Source organism: Myotis brandtii, unplaced genomic scaffold, assembly GCF_000412655.1.
Source record: "Myotis brandtii unplaced genomic scaffold, ASM41265v1 scaffold208, whole genome shotgun sequence".
NCBI classification, from domain to species: Eukaryota; Metazoa; Chordata; class Mammalia; order Chiroptera; family Vespertilionidae; genus Myotis; species Myotis brandtii.
Genome location: NW_005357764.1, coordinates 6,613,808 through 6,634,853, shown reverse-complemented (window position 1 = coordinate 6,634,853; position 21,046 = coordinate 6,613,808). Strand labels below are relative to the sequence as shown.

Below are 21,046 nucleotides of genomic sequence, written 5' to 3'. Positions count from 1 at the left end.
GGCGGCGGGGGAAAAAAGGACACATATGTAATACCCTTTGTAATACTTTAAGCAATAAAAAAAATTAAAAAAAAAAAAAAGACCAAATAACAGTTCCAGGATAACCAAAATTTTTTCATTTGAAAAAAAAATTTTTTTTTTTTTTCCATTTTAGAGAGCCCATAGAAGCCAAATGAAAAATTTGGTTCTTTAAATAGCTGTGTTGGTGTATAATGTCTCATTTAGTCAAATAAAAATTAAAAGTGTCAAGATTTCATATTACGTGATTACTTATTTCTGGGAATCCATTTCCCTGTGAGGTTTCCATAGATTATTAAATTTACTAGTATTACTAGTTCTTCTCAGTGGTATATATGATTTTTTTCATAAAAGATATGCATACTTACAATTCTTGTACTAATTTGTATCTCCCTCATTATAGCCTTTACAAGGGCAAGCCCATCCTTTTTTAAAATTTACCACTTTGCCCCAAATCTAGAACTGAGAGCACTAAACTTCCCTCAATAGTTGCAGAAATTTTTCTTTTATATTAAATGTCAAAACTTGACATTTTCAATGAGTTTTCATTTGATCCTAGTATTGTTTAGGTAGGCATTATAATATACGGTGGGGCCTTGACTTGCGAGTTTAACTCGTTCCGTGACGGAGCTCGTAACTCAAATTACTCACATGTCAAATCTTAAAGTGAACGAGTGCGACACGTGATGCTGGGCTGATGTTGTGGCGTTCACTGTGATGTTCGCTGTGCCAACTAGCAGTGGGGTATCTGAAGCTGGCTCGTAACCCGAATTTTAGCTCGCAAGTCAAAGCAAAAAATCGGCCGAGAGACGGCTTGTATCTCGAAAAACTCGTTAGTCGGGATACTCGTAAGTCAAGGCCCCACTGTAAACTGTAGATACAAAGCTCAACAGATTGAGTCACAAATGGTAAAACCAGAATTCATTTTCTGGGATTAAATTTAGGCAGTAAATTTATGTTTGAACTCCTCTCCACTCCACACAGCAATAACAATAAAAGTTAAAAATATAAAGAAGAAAAATAAATAGCTATACTCAAAAACAAGAGAAACATCTCAGCAGATCAAAGTACTGGAAACAAAGCATTGCAGAGCTGAAGTAAGGTGCCTGTTGGGCTGCAAGTCCAGAAGCAGGCACTGGTAGCACGTTCTATGGGCAGGAGCCACTGAAAGTGCTCCACATAAAACACAGGGACGAAGAGGTCAAACTCACTGCTTAAAGTCTGCCCTCCTCTGAAAATGCTCAAAAATCATCTGCTATTAACTCACGTAGCCTTGGATTTAACTTTGTAAGTAGGGAGGTAAAAGAAAGGGCCGGTTTGGCTCAGTGGATAGAGCATCAGCCTGCAAACTGAAGGGTCCCAGGTTCAATTCTGGCGGGGGGGGGGGGGGGGGTAGGGGGTACATGCCTGGGTTGCGGGCTCGATCCCCCCCACCAGTAAGGGGCGTGCAGGAAGCAGCCAATCAATGATTCTCTCTCATCATTGATGTTTCTGTCTCTCTCCTTTCCTCTCTGAAATAAATAAAAAATATATTTTTTTAAAAAGGGGTTAAACAATTAGACTTCACACTGTTAGTGACTGGAATGGTGATATTCCAAAATTACTGTGGAACAGGAGCTCTAAAACACCAACATGAGCCCTGGTTTGGGGAAAGGGGTCATGAAATGCAAGTAAAATGAAAAAAACAGGAAGAGGAAAAGCATGGGCAGAGTGAGATGAGCTAAAGCAAAAATAAAAACCCTCCATTCAAATGAGCCTACAAACCCAAATTCTAACAAAAGTGAGGATAATTTTAAGTAGTTTTATCTGTCAATTATACTCAATTTAAAAAATGTAGCTGAGGAAACTCTGAGTAGTGAAACTATAGATTAAGAATAATCCCCCGCCCCTCGCCGCCGCCACTGCTACTGCCGCTGCTGCACTGATGGCGGTGACCCGCGCCTCAGAGAGAGAGAGGAAGAGGAAGAAAGAGAAACATCAATGTGAGAGCCGACCATCGATAGACTGCCTCCTGTACGCCCCCAACCAAGGATCAAGCCAGAAACTCTGTGCCCTGACCAGGAATCGAACCAGCAACCTTTTGATGCATGGGATGATGCTCAACCAACTGAGCAACACCAGCCAGGGCTACAATTTTTGAGGCTGTCGAATCTTTTAACTCTGGTACTATCCTGTTTACTTGAAGATGTCCCATCTTGTAAACCTTTGTGTCGAAAGAGTTACTGATTTATTTCTGAGAATCCTCTACTCTCATCTTCCTCATTGGTGAACTTCAGGATTTTCAACTCACAGAGATCAAACCACTTCTAAATGGTAAGAATGGTACACGAAACTTCCAGGACTTTGACTGTCAGGAACATGATATAGAAACTCCTCATGGTATGGTCCACGTTACTATAAGAGGCCTACCGAAGGGAAACAGACCAGTTATTCTGACATATCATGACACTGGCCTCAATCATAAATCCTGCTTCAATGCGTTCTTTAACTTTGAAGATATGCAAGAGATCACTCAGCACTTTGCTGTCTGTCATGTGGATGCCCCAGGCCAACAGGAAGGTGCACCCTCTTTCCCAACAGGGTACCAGTACCCCACAGTGGATGAGCTAGCTGAAATGCTTCCTCCTGTTCTAACTTAAGTGTGAAAAGCATCATTGGGATTGGAGTTGGAGCTGGAGCTTACATCCTCAGCAAATTTGCACTCAGTTATCCAGAGCTTGTGGGAGGCCTTGTGCTCATTATCGTTGACCCTTGTGCTAAAGGCTGGATTGACTGGGTAGCTTCCAAAATCTCAGGCTTGACAACCAATGTTGTGGACATTGTTTTGGCTCATCACTTTGGGCAGGAAGAGTTGCAGGCCAACCTGGACCTGATTCAAACCTACAGACTCCATATTGCCCAAGATATCAACCAAGAAAACCTACAGCTCTTCCTGTGTTCTTATAACGGACGCAGAGACCTGGAGATTGAAAGACCCATGCTGGGCCAAAATGATAACAAATCAAAGACTTTAAAGTGTTCCACTTTATTGGTGGTAGGGGACAGTTCACCCGCAGTTGAGGCTGTGGTTGAATGCAATTCTCGCCTGAATCCTATAAATACAACTTTGCTAAAGATGGCAGACTATGGTGGACTGCCCCAAGTAGTTCAGACTGGGAAGCTCACTGAGGCCTTCAAGTACTTTTTGCAAGGAATGGGATACATACCATCTGCCAGCATGACCCGGCTCCTCTGATCACGAACCCACTCAACCTCAAGTAGTATCGGCTCTGGAGAAAGTGCCTTCAGCCGGTCTGTCACCAGCAGTCAGTCAGATGGAACTCAAGAATCCTCTGAGTCCCCTTATGTTCTGACAGACACCAGACCATGGAGGTGTCCTGCTAAGCACATGCTCCTCCCCTGGACCATGCAAGTCCATCCTCCTCAAACAACCACTCCACAATATAACATTTCATCCAGCAAACCGGCATCTATCTTTACTCCTGCATGACCACTGACTCTTTCTCTCTGGTATCCTGGATTTATCATTCTCTGCCTGCCCACGCCCCTTTTTGTATGTACCAGGAACCACTTCCATGCCATTACTGTAACATTCCAACATCTTTAACTGATCAAATCTCCATATCTTCTCTTGCCAGCTTTTCTCCATGCTTTCCCAACTACATATCTGATAAGATTCTTTAATCCTGACGTATGTGTGTGAGCACGCGTGTCTGTGTTTGTGTGTGCATAGATCTGTGGTTTTAGACATGCTTTCTTTGTAGAGCTTCTGCAAAACAAAAAACAAACAAAAAAGGGACCCTTTTTTTTTGCATTTTCAATGGTGTTTTTTAGGGGAAATATACAGAACAGCTTTCTAGATGGGGTAGGTTACTACATTCTCTTTTGGTTCCAAATTGGTCAACAAGATTTGCAAGGTGACTTCTGAAGAGAGCAGCTCTGAGGAATGTGGAAGATCATAATCACTGTTTGGACTCTTGACTGATTGTGACCAATAGAAGGGAGCCTATTACATAGAGAAGCAGGCAGGGTGCCCAGCGACCTTCTCCTGTCCAAGTGAATTTTCATACACTATTCTGTAAGTAAAGGGAGGGATATGTACTGTTAGAAGCCCATGAATAATGAGGTTCTGGTGCAACATGGAGTAGTTCCCAGGGAGTGGGCATGGCTTAATTATTGGACTCTATTAGAACAGGAAGGTTGAAAACAAAATGCCAGGCATTCACTCTGCTGGAGCAAAACTGTCTGCTACTACTACCAGACATCTGCAAGAAATGCCTCCAGGTCTGTGATGGAGAGATGGAGAAACACTCTCCATCCTCCAAAAAGGGAGAGGTATGGCCTGAAAATTATGTAGGTGGTGAGGAAATGGCAGTGGGAAGAGGAACTGGCATTAACATAATATCCTATTTAATAAGTATAGCCTTTTTTGCAGCAAATTTAATGGAAGCTAAGTGAAGTTGAGATAGGACTCATTTCTCAGGAAGATTCTTAATTCTGTGAACTCTCTTTTGTAGGAGGAAAGGGGTCAGTCTGTAAGGGCAGCCTGTCCAGGTAACACTGTGTTCAGTCTACTACTGTGTGAGTATCGCTGGGTGGAGGGTGAAACCAGCTGCCACACAGCCAGGGCGCAGCTATTGAGAGCACCGAGATGAAAACACAGGGCGACACAATTCCAAATCTTAGGAAGGGGCTTTCTCGTCGTAGTATTCGCTTTCTGCCAAGATAGGGAATGCGCCACTCTGCCGGAGGACGCCTTTTTACAGATTATTAAATAAAGCTGTATATGTCTCTTGTTAAAAAAAAAAAAAAGAATAAAAGAAAAGTATTAAAAGCTAACATTATCCTCAAACAATTGGCAGTAAGCAGCTTATTAGTAACAACAGGATCCAGAAGTCAAACGGAATAGTATTTAGAATAGGAAAAAAAACCTTTCAATTAGCTACCTTGAGGAGTGAGCATCAAGAATTTGGTTTATAACCTCCCAGACAGTGACTTAGATTTAAAACATCTTCAGCAATAGTTTTCCACTAACTTTGATGCACAACATAGCACTACTCAGTGATTGGCAAATTATTCAAATTACTTTAAATAACTAGTCACTATATGTAAGCTCTTTCAATTAACTTTATTGAATAGCCAAATTGATTAAACTAGCACAGTTCAAACGATTGCATGGGTTACAAATGACTTTTTTTTTTTTACAGGAATAAAACAGTGAAAATTACAAACTGTAAAAAGGAAGACAAATCTTGTCTCTAACATTTTAGAGAAGCAAGATTTAACACAGCACATTGAAGATAACACATATTTGAATTTGAGAACAAGAATTTAATGTTACAATATTATACACTACTTTACAAAATTAAAATTTCTATATAAGGATTATATTTGTAATAGTTAACAAAATCTTGAAATCACATTTGGTGGTCCCCTAGATAATAGCTGTTTTGCATCTTTGATTAGAATAAATCTTTTATTCTAATTATTATAAAACAGTCTATTAGACAATACATTAAATTAAAACAATGAAATATATGCAAACTAAAATAAATGGTACAGCTTGAGTGAATATTAATGTCAGACTTACAGAAATGTTATTTTAAAAATCCTAGAAATTAGAAAAATAGAGTACTTTTTTATGGTATAATTGCCATGCTCAGATTTAAATACCAAGATTGCCCTTTGTCACTTTAGTAGTTGTAGATCTGTAGAAAATTCAAGGATCTTTCATAATTTACAACTACGATAAAAAAAATATGGCATAGTGTAAATATTAGTTGCTTTACATAAAAAAGTAATACAAGATGAGATAAGTGCCCTACTGCAAAACAAAAAAACAAAAAAAAAATACCCCACCATGTTCAATATTGCAAAAAATAATTCTTAATTATCAATATCTCCAAAAGGATCAATCATTGCCTCATTTTCCAGAGAACAAATAATGTGAATCCTAACTAAAGTTACGTTTTTTATGACCTGACTATTATAAAATTATTCTAGATTGCACATGTTACACAATATCTAAAATAAGTTTTTAAAGTAAATTTTGAAAAGCAAATTTGTGAAATATACTAACAAAGCATGTAGTAGTAACAACAGCCATACCCACTTAGGGATAAAGTGAGGCACAAGAAAGATTATTGTCCCTAGGAGCACAAACTTTTCCCTCTGTAAGATTCTTTACAACAATTAAGAAAGGACTTACAAATATCAACATTTAAAATTCACATTAAGAAGAGAATTTTAGTTAAGAAACATCAGTGCATAATAATGACTCAGTTTCTTTAAAAGAGGGAAAATATAAATTTACTTTAATTTGCTACACTTTGAAAATTGCTTCCTAATAAATGAAGCAGCTTTCAAGAATATTTCCAGTTCAATGTACCACTTGCATACTGAAAATAAACTATAACACTGCTTAAGGGAGATGATATCTTTATAAAACACAAACAATTATTCTTGTCCGGCTGATAAACAGTAGTGTATACTCTAGTGGGACTTGCTTCTTCCCTATCCCAAAACAACTCAGTTAAAGTCAGCTCATATTGCTGTAAACCTGATAGTTATTATTGTATTGGTGATCATATGAGACCAAGATTGTAAACACATTTTTCTAACCCATTAAAACAAACAAAAATCTTTTCATCAAGTATTACACATGAACGTCTTTAAGAAGTTCATACAAGGCAAGATGAATTGGGAAAACTGGGCCAAACTCTTTTAAGATATTCTATCACAGCACTTTAAATATACAAATGTATAATTTACTTATTTGTAAACAAAATTCACTTAATGGTTTTGACTATATTATTTATCTGGCTGAATCAAAAAAGCAGTCTCTTGAGCATGTTCAGAAATCAAGTTTCTCTTAAACTTCAATATACTGGATATGTGTAATCTTACTATCCATCAAATCAAACAGCAGCATTCATGCTTTAATAAGGTTTACTATCCAAGAATAAACATCTTATGAGTGGCTTTCAATTTAATTATTAAACTCCTTAGAAAAATGATCCTGATGCATTTGAGACAGCATTTAAGAATACTTTGATTTCATTCATATTCATTTCACCAATTATAACACCTTTATTACATTTCACAGAGCAAACAAAACCCACTCAAAGGATCATCTCCCTATTATCATTGCCAGTCCCCACGTATTTAATGAAGACAGCTCAGATTCTTTTCACTGCAGAAGATAGTGTCCAAATCTTTTGCAGTCAATCAGAAAATGACTTAGTTTTCATTTAAAATCAAGGTGATTTTGTTCAAGTATAGAGAATACTGACAGATTTTAAAGCGTGACAGTTATTTTCTTCTTCTTAAGCTAGACCAGAGTTAGTTAACTCTAGTTTCAGTTTAGTTAAAAAACAGGTATGGGGGAATGGATTCTAGTCTTTCTATATACTATTTACTTACGAAAATTTTTTTTTAATTTAAGAAAGATCATTATCAACGGATTTATAATTTCCCTGCAACACTTAGTCTTGTGAGGTTTTAAATGTAGCAGCCAAAAATTCAGGAAGAAAAAAAAAGAGAAATATATATTTGGAACACAGAGTCTTTATTTTACAAAATTTACTTTGCCTCTGCAATATTGTCATCTTATTTCAATCCATAACAACTCAAACATAATTGGCAGCAAAGAAAAAAGGTGTCTAATCATATGCAGATATATTTTGATTTGAAAAATACAGTATTTCATGTTTGATTCTCTGCTGTGGTCCTTTATTTGCTATAGTTTGTTGAAATCACAGTGAGAACATATAATCATCACATCAGTCCACAAACCTAATAGAAAGGAAGGTATTACACATTCTCAGGTGTTCTGCATTATTGTGACTTTCCTTAGAAATAACTGAGTCAAATATCTTCATTGGTTCATTTATTCACTTGTTGTTGTATATGCAAGAGGAATTCATAATATGAAAATGCAGATTCTGTTCTGTCTTCTACCATGTTTTGAAGGAAATTTGCTTTCATTGGACTCTCATCCCTTAGGAATAAAAGAAAAATATTTATATACATTAGATAAAATGTAATAGTAAAATAAACACTGGATTTGTCACAAAGCTTTTGACATACTTTTTATTAATAACTAACAAAGCATCATTTAGTAATGTTTGAAATTCTTTTTTTTTTTATACTAGAGGCCCGGTGCATGGATTCATGCACTGGTGGAGTCCGTCAGCCTGGCCTGGGCCTTCTCACAATCCGGGACCCCTCAGGGGATGGTGGATAGCCAGTTTCGCCCCAATCCCTGCAGGCCCAATCCAGAGAGGAGGGAGCCTGGTCCCCGCAGGCCCGATCCAGACAGGAGGGAGCCTGATCCCCATGGAGTGGGCCTAAGCCAGCAGGCGGATATCCCTCAACGGGTCCTTAGTGCTACCGTGGAGGCAGGAGAGGCTCCCCCCACCGCCACTGCATTCGCCAGCCATGAGCCCGGCTTCTGGCTGGTCGTTCTGCCATTCAGTCATTTTGCATATTAGGGTTTTATTATATAGGATAGATAGATTCTTCTAAATGGTTTGCTTAAGGAATAGGATATATATATATGTCAAAACAAGTCCTTGCAAGGCCAAATAAACTGGTTCATATTAGCAAATGAAAGATTCAACTTACCTTATTATATAAAGTATTGGGAAAAATGGTCTTTGTTCTCTAAGCCAAGATATGAAAGCTATTGTTCTGGCAGATTCTGGGGTATCAAGGTCCGGAAGGTCTGTCTGTTAAACAAAGGCCAACAATAACCCACTTACTCTAATCATATCTAATGTATCATCTACAGTGATTCTCAAACTTTATCATGTACAGTAGTGCCCCCCTCACCCATGGGAGATACATTCCTAGATCCCTAGTTGATGCCTGAAATCATGGATAGTACTGAACCCTATGTTTTTCCTATACATACATACATACATACATACATACCTTTTCACTTAAAGTAAGCACTTTACGGCTATCTTTGGCATATCCAAATTTCCAGCATCACTGCCCTTGCATTTTGGGGTCATTACTAAGTAAAATAATGAGCTACTTGAACACAAGCACTCTGATACCTGGACAGTTAATCTGATAATTGATACAGTTGCCAAATGACTAATGGGCAGGTGGTGTATAGTGTGGTTACATTGGAAAAAGGATGATTCACATCCCTGGCAACAGAGAGGGATGGTGTGGGATTTCATCACCCGACTCAGAACAACACACAATTTAAAACTTATAAATTGTGTATTTCTGGAACTTTCTATTTAATATTTTCAGACCGTGTTTGACAGTGGCTAACTGAAATTTCGGAGAGCAAAACCATAAGTAAATGGGGGACGGCTGTATATGAATCACCTGGTGGTCTTGCTGAACTACAGATATTGATTTAGGAGGTGTGGGGAGGGGCCTGAGATTCTGCATACCACAATTTCCTTGTAAGGGGTGGACAAACTTCTTGAAGAGCCAGACAGTACATACTTTAGGTTTGCAGGTCATTTAGTCTCTATTGCAACTATTCAACTCTGCCATTGTTCCACTAAAGTTGCCATAGACAATACATAGTGAATGGACATGGCTATGTTCCAATAAAACTTTATTGGTGGCAGACCCCCTTAGGCATACTTTGCTTAGCCCTTATGTAGAAGAACACCCTAACTCTTCTCTTCATTTTATTATGACATTTAGAATGAATTGATTCATTAGGCATTTGTCACAGATGCAACAATTTCTTATCTCATTAAAATATCTAATCATTCAGACCAGTAGTTTTACTCAAAGTCTGAAAGCTAGTGCTAATCCTAGCTATAATCCTCACATGTTTTTAAATACAAGAATCTCCTACTAACTTCTGTGAATGGAGTTAAACCATAAATATGAAAAAATGCTGACATAAAGCACATCTTCCAAAGTTGCTGACAAAATGATAGGGACCAAAAAATATGACATTAAATAAGACCATGTTATAATTCTTTCTTTTCTTTTAAAAAAAATATATTTTATTGATTTTTTACAGAGAGGAAGGGAGAGGGATAGAGAGTTAGAAACATCGATGAGAGAGAAACATCGATCAGCTGCCTCCTGCACACTCCCTACTGGGGACGTGCCCGCAACCAAAGTACATGCCCTTGACTGGAATCGAACCTGGGACCTTTGAGTCCGCAGGCTGCTCTATCCACTGAGCCAAACCGGCCAGGGCTAATTATCTCTTTTCAATATAAAACTATCCAAATGCAATATAGTTTAACAAATGCTTTCTCATGAATCATCTCAATTACACTTCCATGAGCAACAAATGAGGCTGTTAGTTACTTGTCCAAGGTCACAGGGCTAGTGACAGTCCGTTATTACTCTCTTCAACAACCAATAGTAATCCAACAGACACTGATCACAAGTCATTTGCTTACGTGGCAATTAGCTTAGTTCTTACTCCAAAGCAGCAATTAAAAGAATCCTGCCAAAGAACAATGAATTTATGTGCCCATAACACTTTTTTGTTGTTTCTGTGCCATCATCTAAGTTCATTACTTTCTGAAAAAATAGTATACTCTCAGACAGACAAGAATAGATAAGCCATCAGGGTGATCAATTTGTAAGTTATGTAAGTGTCTAATCACTATGCTGTACACCTGAAATTAATGTAATATTGTATGTCAGCTGTAATTGAGAAATAGAAAAATTCTTTAAAAAAGGTAAGTCAGCCCTAGCCGGTTTGGCTCAGTGGATAGAGCATCAGCCTGCGGACTGAGGGGTCCCGGATTTGATTCCAGTCAAGGGCACATGCCAGGTTGTGGGCTCAATCTCCAGTGGGGGGCGTGCAGGAGGCAGCGGATCAATGATTCTCTCTCTCTTTTTTTAAAAAAAATATATTTTATTGATTTTTTTACAGAGAGGAAGGGAGAGGGAGAGAGAGAGTTAGAAACATCGATGAGAGAGAAACATTGATCAGCTGCCTCCTGCACACCCCCCACTGGGGACGTGCCCGCAACCAAGGCACATGCCCCTGACCGGAATTGAACCTGGGACCCTTCAGTCCGCAGGCTGATGCTCTCTATTCACTGAGCCAAACTGGTTAGGGCAATGATTCTCTCTCTTATAATTGATGTTTCTATCTCTCCCTCTCCCTTCCTCTCTGAAATCAATAAAAATATATTTAAAAAAAAAAAAGATAAATCAATGATACAAAATAACCTAAAAAATGCCTTTGAGCCCATCCAGTGTGGCTCAATGGTTGAGCGTCAACCCATGACCAGGAGGTCAAAGTTTGATTCCCGGTCAGGGCACAAGCCCGGGTTTCGAGCTCAATCTCCAGAAGGGGGCGCACAGGAGGCTGCTGATTGATGATTCTCTCTCATCATTGATGTTTCTATCTCTCTGTCCCTCTCCCTCTCTGAAATCAATAAAAGCATTTTTAAAAATGCCTTTAAAACATAAATTGAGGCGGGGAAAAAAAGGACACATATGTAATACCCTTTGTAATACTTTAAGCAATAAAAAAATTAAAAAAGAAAAAAAAACATAAATTGAGTATTTTCAATTGGAAGAGAATCTGTGGGGACATTTTCTTTTTTGGAAAAAAAATTTAGTATGCCATGATTTTAAAAACGGGCTATTCATGTTTTGCCACATTTGAAATGCCCTTTAAAGACTATTCCAATCACTATAAGACAGTCTTACCATAGTCTGTGGAATTGATGCATAGCTTTGAACTCCTAGAACTTGGCTGAGAAAATTCTGTCCACAATTCTTTCCAATCCAAAGCATCAGTACCTGGGGATAGGAAGAAAATCATTTTGAGATGTAGCCTAAGAGTAAGCTGTTAAGGAGTGGGGGGAGGTAGAAGAGGGTAAAGGAGGGATAAATGGTGATGGAAGGAGACTGGACTTGGTGTGGTAAATACACGATACAATATACAGGGTGGTGTAAAAGTAGGTTTACAGTTGTGAATACGCAAAACACAGTTTACTCTTTTTTTTCCTCCACAGTTTACTCTTGTATTTTATTAATTATTGTGTTATTTTCTATATGAACAATTGTAAGCCTATTTTTGCTCCACTCTGTACAGATGATATATTGTAGAATTGTATATCTGAAAACATAATTTTTTTAACCAATGTCACACCAATAAATACAATAAAAAAAAGGAGTGAGCCCGAGCCTGTTTGGCTCGGTGGATAGAGCGTCGGCCTGCGGACTAAAGGGTCTCAGGTTCGATTCCGGTCAAGAGCACATGCCTGGGTTGCGGGCTCGATCCCCAGTGGGGGGCGTGCAGGAGGCAGCCAATCAATGATTCTCTCTCATCATTGATGTTTCTATCTCTCCCTCTTCCTTCCTCTCTGAAATCAATAAAAATATATTAAAAAAAAAAAAAGGAGTGAGTTGTTGACTTACCTTTACCTTTGAGTATATTTTAAAAGGTCAAAATGATTAGTAAGTTTAATGATACTGTATAGCCCTCAACTGAACTAATTAATAATTACTATTTACCAAGATGAGACATTTTATGCTTTGTATAAAGGGATGCTATGGAGGGAGAAGGTGGCTAATAAAAAAATATATAAATTAAATAGCATATAATCTGTTCAAGAAGAAAGATATTAAGGGGAATGAAGGTATGGTAATATGCAGACAGAAGGATCTGAATCAGTCAGCTACTCACAGAGCCTGCATCCATGAGAAAAGCTCCATCCCTGCTCAGCTTCTCCACTGAAAGCTGAAGAATAGGCGGCTGAGGTATAGTTCGATCATTGATGTTGAGTGCTCCCTGAGGAATTAAACACAAAAATAAAGCTCCAGGTAATATGGAGTCACAATTGACCAAAAAATTTTAAATATAATTATTCATATTTAAAAAGATAACAAAATATTTATCACTTGTTAAAACAGCCCTGGCTGATTTTTCTCAGTGGTTAGAGTGTTGGCCTATAGACCAAAGGGTTGTGGGTTCGATTCCCAGTTGGGAGGCGCATGCATCAGTTGCAAGCTGGATGCCCAGCCCTGATTGAGGCAACCAATCGATGTGTCTCTCTTACATTGATATTTCCCTTTCTTTCCCCCACTCCTCCCTCCCTTCCATTTTCTCTTTAAAGAAAATCAAAGGAAAAAGTATCCTGGGGTGAGGATAAACAAACAAACCAGCATACACTCAACTACTGAGCCTCTGTGGCTGGCTCAATAGTTTTCATTTGCTAAAATTAACTCAAATTTCATAGGCAATTTCTCCTTTCTATATGCAAGATATCTTAACTTCTTTAAAATTTGAAAGGTTTTTTTTTTTTAAATATATTTTATTGATTTTTTACAGAGAGGAAGGGAGAAAGATAGTTAGAAACATCGATGAGAGAGAAACATCGATCAGCTGCCTCCTGCACATCTCCTACTAGGGATGTGCCCGCAACCAAGGTACATGCCCTTGACCGGAATCGAACCCGGGACCTTTCAGTCCGCAGGCCGATGCTCTGTCCACTGAGCCAAACCGGTTTCGGCTGAAAGGTTTTAACCAAAATATTACTTCCAACATATATATCCTAACTTGATCACAATTTTCAAAAGAAAGATTACGATTTAACACTTAGATACTTGGAACTTTAACTCAGGTAAATTTCCTATCAAGGACAAAAATGTTACAACTTAAGATAAATATATTTTCTTTAATTTAAGAACACTGTTACACTAACCATTGACCTGGGTATTTAGATGTTATTTTGATTCTTAGAATACTCCTTTCAGATCAATTTGTTTAAATAAATAACTCATAGGTTTCTCCGGTCAATTTGACAATCTCTTCATTTATTTAGATCTGCTCTGGAGATTTGTCTTAGGCAACTTAAATAAAGGCACTATTTTCAGGAAGTCTCCAAAACCAAAATTTATTTTCACAGACCTACCAAAGGAATAAAATAAAAAGCTTAAAGAACAAAAAAACCTTTCCTCATTTCTGCAATGTACTGAATATAATTAGGTTTATAAACCTGCAAATAAAAGCCACTTAAAAAATGAAGTAATCTTACCTCATCTGAAAGATTGTCAACTCTGTACAAATTGGGATGAGTTGTGAGCATAAGGTAAACCAAGGGCTGGTTTTTCACTTGACACATAGCAAAAATGCGTTCATCTAGACGTGCATTTGTCCCAGTCTGGAATGATTTCTGTAACAAAAAACCACCGCCACCAAAAAAAAAGTATTTAAAAATACATATAAAACTTTGTAAATATCAGTTGTTAGAAGAATATCTTCAGAGAAAATTAGAAAGTTTGCTATTAATTATTTTCTGAAAAATATCTTTTAACAAGTCATGCATATTGTGACTATGGCTAAATTATGGCTATATCACCACCTATAAGTCTTCAGAAATTAATTACCTAACCTTGGCAAAGTAATTTGATCTCTCTGGTGTCTGTTTCCTAAACAGTGAAATAGATCTAAACACTCTATCTACCACATAGTGATAATGAGATAGAAACAAATGTCACCATAGAAGGATAAAGTTATACTACAGATGACAAACTAAATGTACATTTGAAGAAGCAAAGATCTAAGTGCTCTATAAATGCAGGGTGATGATTAATGGTATTTAACCATCTTTGTTTCTCCCACAGTTAAGAGAAATTAAACAATGTACAAAGCTTAGGTATCAACCAGGAAGAATAATAACACAAACGAGGGCAACTACTTAGCAGAATAGAGTTAATGAGTAATTGTGAGTTTTTAACTGGCATATTAGCTTCATGGAGAATAATGAAGTTTTGAGGTAACGTTTTAAGCTTTCCTAGTGATGGAAAGGAGGAGAAAGAGGTAGAGAGGTAACAGTAATGAAATTATGCCTCAAAACAAGTGCATTGACTATAAATAAACAAAGCCTTTTAAATGTTAAGATATTTTAAATTGGTATGTGAATAGTCACTAGGAAAGAAGAAAGAGTACTATGGGGAATGGAAGAAGGAAAGTTCCATTTATTCACTCAAAAAAATATTTACTGAATGCCTACTGTGTACTAGGAACTGTTGTAGGTGCTGGGACAAAGTGGTGAACAAAAAATATAAAAATTGTGTCCTCATGGACAAAAATCATAGTAAGAGAGAAGTAAATAATAAACAAAATGTGGTCTGTCAGTGTTAAGAGCTATGGTCCTTGCCGTCAGAAAATTTAGCTGGCATAAAGTTCTATATACACTGTTTAGGGGTTCACAGGATAAAAATTTTGCCTTTGACATTTTCACTGCGGTAGTTTCTGGTTTTGATTCTCTTACCTGTTTAAGGAGAGCCAACACAAAGAGTGGAAAAAGCCGCAACGAAAAAGGAACCATGAGTCCGGGCTGGTGGTTACTTAGGACCGAAGAGCGATAAGCTGAAAGAGAGTCTATGACGGCATTCACTAGGGCATCCCGAGCATCACTCAGACTGGCAGTCACAGACCTGTCAACAGCTTATAGAGATGGGGGTAGGGACAAGAGAAAAATAAAGTAGAAGTTTAACTACCCCACAGAATAAAAAAAGTAAGTTTGATTGATTGATAGAGTTAAGAGAGAGAAATATGTATAGTATGCATCCTGTATACTCAAAACATTTTTTTCAATGCTGAAAGCACTATACATATAAACAGAGTAGCATGACAGGTAATGAAAATAAATCTCTAAGAGCTCTTTAATGAATAGAAGAAAGCCTCTCAAACTACAACTAAACTCAATGCATGTGGTACCAAAAATATACCCAATTAAGTAATGTTATTAACATCTATGACCAAATTTGTACACAGGCAAGAAAAAAATGAAGACTATTGCTATCTGCTCAACAGTAACGCTAAGACTTTATCAATTTAAGACATTCTAATAGAAAGATTTTGATAAAATGTGAAAAAATGTGCGTTTAAGACATTCTAATAGAAAGATTTTGATAAAATGTGCATACTGGAATCAACCAAATTTAGTAGCAGTGAAGAAAATAGTTGTGAAGACTTTTATTTTTAATTTTTAATATTTTTATTGATTTCAGAGAGGAAGGAAAGGGAGAGAGAGATAGAAACATCGATGATGAGAGTGAATCACTGATTGGCTGCCTTCTGCACACCCCCTACTTGGGATCGAGCCTACAACCTGGGCATGTGCCCTTGACAGGAATTGAACCTGAGACCCTTTAGTCCACAGGCCCACACTCTATCCACTAAGCCAAACTGGCTAGGGCTGTTGTGAAGACTTTTAAAAATAATCCACAGTACTGCTTGACATATAGTTAGTTGTGGATGATAATAATAATAAAGATAATAATCATACTGTTACCCAAAAGCATTAGTTCACCCTGATTTGGGGGCTCGATAGGTGGGAGCGTCATTCTATGTACCATGAAAAGAAGGTTGTGGGTTCGATTCCCAGTCAGGCTGCAAATGGGAGGCAACCGATAGACATTTCTCTCCCACATCAATGTTTCTCTCTCTCTCTCTCTCTCTCTCTCTCTCTCTCTCTCTAAGAAAATCAATGTGTACGCATATATGCATAACCCACGGACACAGACAATCATGTGGTGAAGGCCTGGAGCAGGGGGCGGGGGCAGGCTAGAAGGGGTCAATGGGGAAAAAAAGGGTACATATGTAATACTTTCAACAATAAAGATTAACAAAACATAAAAAAGAAAAGAAAATCAATGAAGCATGTCCTTGGGTGAGGATTAAAAAACAACCAAACACATAAATAAACAAATAAAGCCAATTAGATCTTCAATTAAAAAAAAAAAGTATTGACAGTTTTTATAAAAGAAAAAAAAGTACTGTTTCAACAAAAAATAAAGGCAGCAACCTTCAAATTTCTTTCATCATAATCTTTAACTTTTAACAACCTATGGGAAGACTAATGTGTGGTTCGAACCTACACCGGACTCCGTTAAAGAAAAATATTCCCAGTCAGGCATTAAAGAAAATGGGTAAATATCCCAACTATAGGCAGCTTTGAGTTTGAAGCAAATGAACCCCCACTAGCAGTCTTCCCTGAAGGAGAACAAGAACAGGAACTAAAATGCTATTTAGCTCTATGTGTTTGAGAAAGAGACCAAAAAAAAAAAAAAAAAAAGTCAAGGAGGCAACTGATGTGAAGATATTAATAAATTTTCTGTTAGCCCATGGAATCTGGCCATGGCTGCAAACTTATATCTCATAGTTAAATGGTTTGCAATCCCAAATTCCATGACTCCAAGTCTAATGATCTTACTGTAATCCAAGTTACAGGCTCATAATAAAGTTATTAACTACTAATATTAAGCATTAAGTAAAAAAATGGTTACTTAAGTCCATAGTAGGCTGATTATGAGATAGAAAGCAATTTATGTGTTTTTTTTTAATATATTTTATTTATTTTTTTACAGAGAGGAAGGGAGAAGGAGAGGGATAGAGAGTTAGAAACATCGATGAGAGAGAAACATCGTTTCAGCTGCTTCCTGCACACTCCCTACTGGGGATGTGCCCGCAACCAAGGTACATGCCCTTGACCGGAATCGAAACTGGGACCCTTCAGTCTGCAGGCCAACGCTCTATTCACTGAGCCAAACTGGTCAGGGCTAGAAAGCAATTTAGTGTTGCCTAAGGCCAATGAGGTAAGGAGGAAAAAGTGGGCAATAACTGTTAATGGGCATCACATTCGTTTGGGGGTAATAGAAATATTTTAAAATTAGATTGAGGTGATAGTCACACAACTCTGTAAATATACTAAAAACAAAGGAATTGTACACTTAAAATGGGTTAAGTGATAGGGTATATAAATTATCTATCTATCTATATATCTATCTATCTATCTATCTATCTATCTAAAAGTCTAAGTGACCGAATGACCGAACCACCAGTCGCTATGATGCGCACTGACCACCAGGGGACAAACACTCAACACACAGGATAGGGCTCCCTCCTGTCTGGATTGGGTCTGCAGGGTTCGGGCTGAAATCGGCTACCCGACATCCCCCGGGAGGTCCTGGATTGCGAGAGGGCACAGGCCAGGCCGAGGGACCCCACCGGTGCATGAATCTGTGCACTGGGCCTCTAGTATCTCAATAAAGCTTTTTAAATTTAAAAGATAAGGCTATCTGAGCAGATCCTTTACTAAAATAGTCATTTAGCAGGTATACACAGAATCCAAAACACTGAAACCCTTAAAGCTAATTATTTAAATGAAGACAAAACTGAATGCTCAATGGTTAGAGACCTGGCCCGAATGACTAAATGGTTAGAGTGTCGGCCTGTGCACAGGAGGGTGCCAAGTTTGATTCCCGGTAAAGGACACATGCTTGGTTTGCAGGTTTGATTCCCAGCATGTGGGAGGCAACCAATAGATGTATCTCTCTCACATTGATGTTTCTCTCCCCCTCTCTCTCTCTCTCTTCCTCTCTCCTCTCTCTCCCCCTCCTCACCTCCATTCCAATCTCTCTAAAAATCACAGAAAAAATATCCTCAGGTGAGGATTAACAACAACAAAAGGATAAAACTAGCCCTAGCCAGTTTGGCTCAGTGGATAGAACATCAGCCTGCGAACGGAAGGATCCCAAGTTCGATTCCGGTCAAGGGAACATGCCCAGGTTGTGGACTTGGTCCCCAGTAGGGGCATGCAGAAAACAGCCGATCAATGATTCTCTCTCATCATTGAATGTGGGTTTTTCTGTTATTATACCTGCAAAATATTTATAATAGGTGATAATAATTCTTACCCATATTGGCCAATAGCCCTGAAATTGCTTGAACATCAGCTCCGAGAAAGACTTCATTCAGATTTGAAACTACTGGCAAACACAAAGTATGAACACGAATTCTTCTTTCACCTTTGGAGAAAACACAAGTGATAGTAAGAGACAACTACATTAAAAAAGGTTATATTGCCCTGGCCAGGAATTGGGGCACATGCATGGGTTGCAGGCTAGATCCCCGACTTGGGATGTGGGGGAGGAGGCGGATTGATGTTTCACTCTCATATCAATGTTTCTCTTTCCCTCCCCCTTCCTCTCTCTCGAAAAATCAATTAAAAAATATTTTTAAAAGTTTATACTAAAATCACTTCTTTTCAATTTAAAACCAAATAGGGTTAAATAGTAAGTAGCAGACAGTATCAAAAACTTTAATGCATGACCACAAAACATTTCCCCAATAGGTTTTTTTTCTGCTATGTTGGTAGCATAGCATTCAGCCTACTGGGAACATTTAAAAAAAAAAAACAAAAAAACAAAAAACAAAAAAACTTTAATGTTAATGTGAAAACTCTAAAGTTTTATTTTATTTATTTATTTTTTTCTTCTGGTCTTTTTTTAAAAAAATATATTTTTATTAATTTCAGAGAGGAAGGGAGAGGGGGAGAGAGAGAAACATCAATGATGAGAGAGATTCATTGATTGGCTGCCTCTTACATGCTCCCTACCAGGGATTGAGCCGGAAACCTGGGAATATGCCCTGACTGGGAGTTTTATTGACTGTTTTGTCATCAGAACATATTTCAGTGCCTGACATTAAGTAGACTCTAAATAAATGCCTATTAAATAAAATGGTTAAGAAAAATAAATACCAAACATTTTCACTTTACCAGAAACAGCAACAAAACTCTTAAGATAAGGAATATTGTTTTGGCTTAATAGAAATGAGTAATTACCTCCAAAGAGGGAGTTTATCAAAAGCAGAGAATACATGACCAAATAAAAAAACTTACCTTTGTTACATTGTTCTTACAGTTAACAATACTGGATTGTACATGTAAAAATTTGTTAAGAGGGTAGATCTCATGTTATGTGCTTTTGGCCACAATACTCACCTTTGCTGGACGTATACAAAAGTGCTGACTGAAAGGAAACCAACTGAGTGTCAGTAAGACTCTCTTCCACTGACATCTGTACTGCATATCCAGCATCTGGATTTACATTGGGCAAAGACAGTAAGTCTGTTGACCGAACAAAGAAGTTCCCATGGAAAGTATGAATGGAAAGACCTAGAAAAAAAATTTATAAAATATTATTTATATACACTTACATATGGATATTTACATCTTACCCTAGTCACTTATCAGATTAGCAGAGAGTAAATTAAAGTTTAGATTTATAAAAGATTTATAAAAGAAATATATATTTGGTCTTCAAAGATTTCTGGCACAGAGCTCCTAAAAACCTCAAAATTTCCCAAGTAATGAGAGTAAAAAAGGTATCTATTGCTATGTTAATGAGGTGATTTTTAGAAAGTGCCTAGGTAATCTAAGGAGGGGGGTTGGTTGCCAGAGGAACCAATGATGTGATTAGAGGGTTGGAACTTTCAGTCCAACCCCCTCCCTCAAGACACATCCAGGGAGGGTAGAAAGGCTGGAGGTCGAATCAATCACCAATAGCCAATAATTTAATTAATCATGACTATGTAATGAAGCTTCCATAAAAACCCAAAAGAACGGGGGGTTCGGAGAGTTTCTAGGTTGGTGAACATTTGGAGATTTAGGGAGGGTGGAGCACTTATTGGAGCTTCAAAAGCTTCATACCCTTTCCCTTTCCCTATACCTTGCCTGTGCAGATCTTCCATCTTGCTGTTTCTGAGTTATATCCTTTTATAATAAATCAGTAATCTAACGAGTAAAATATGTCTGAGTTCTTTACACCGTTCTAGCAAATTAATGGAACCCATGGAGGGGGTTGTTGAAACTTTCAATCTATAGCCAGTCAGGCAGAAGCACAGGCAAAACCCTGAACTTGAAATTAGTTTCTAAAGTGTATGTGTGTATTACAACGAGGGATTGGGGGCCTGGGGGGTTTAACCTGTGAAATCTGATTCTATCTCCAGGTAGATAGTGTCAGGATTGAGTTAATTACTTGGAAGTGTGGAGAAAAGCAACCCATACACTGGAATTTGGAACAGAATGATCCTATCTTCTACACGAATAAAAGAGAAACATGGTAATTGGCGTACGACCCGCTACCCTTCCCATTGGCTAATCAGCATATCCTTATGCAAATTAACTGTCAGCCAAGATGGCGGCCGGCAGCCATGCACTGAAGCGAACAGAGAGGCTTGCTTGCTCCAGTGACTGCGGACTCCAACGTTCCCCGC

General features: G+C 37.9%; 1 protein-coding gene and 1 pseudogene across 2 annotated transcripts in view; one reads left to right on the top strand and one right to left on the bottom strand.

The window, feature by feature from the left end:
* Positions 1-2,278: 2,278 nt before the first annotated feature.
* LOC102246634 lies at positions 2,279-3,795 on the top strand (annotated as a pseudogene).
* A 1,332-nt stretch (positions 3,796-5,127) lies between these two features.
* Positions 5,128-21,046, bottom strand: part of SEC24A (SEC24 homolog A, COPII coat complex component) — a 68,560-nt gene continuing 52,641 nt past the window's right edge. The window contains exons 17-24 of one of the 2 annotated variants that reach the window (XM_005865579.2): positions 19,773-19,946; positions 18,685-18,795; positions 15,255-15,430; positions 14,016-14,153; positions 12,665-12,769; positions 11,683-11,775; positions 8,644-8,747; positions 5,128-8,017 (exon numbers count right to left, since the gene is read on the bottom strand). In XM_005865579.2, coding sequence (XP_005865641.1) covers positions 7,903-8,017; positions 8,644-8,747; positions 11,683-11,775; positions 12,665-12,769; positions 14,016-14,153; positions 15,255-15,430; positions 18,685-18,795; positions 19,773-19,946 — 1,016 coding nt within the window. In that variant the 3' untranslated portion in view covers positions 5,128-7,902. The remainder of the gene's footprint in view (positions 8,018-8,643; positions 8,748-11,682; positions 11,776-12,664; positions 12,770-14,015; positions 14,154-15,254; positions 15,431-18,684; positions 18,796-19,772; positions 19,947-21,046) is intronic. The other variant, XM_005865578.2, reaches the window with a different exon arrangement.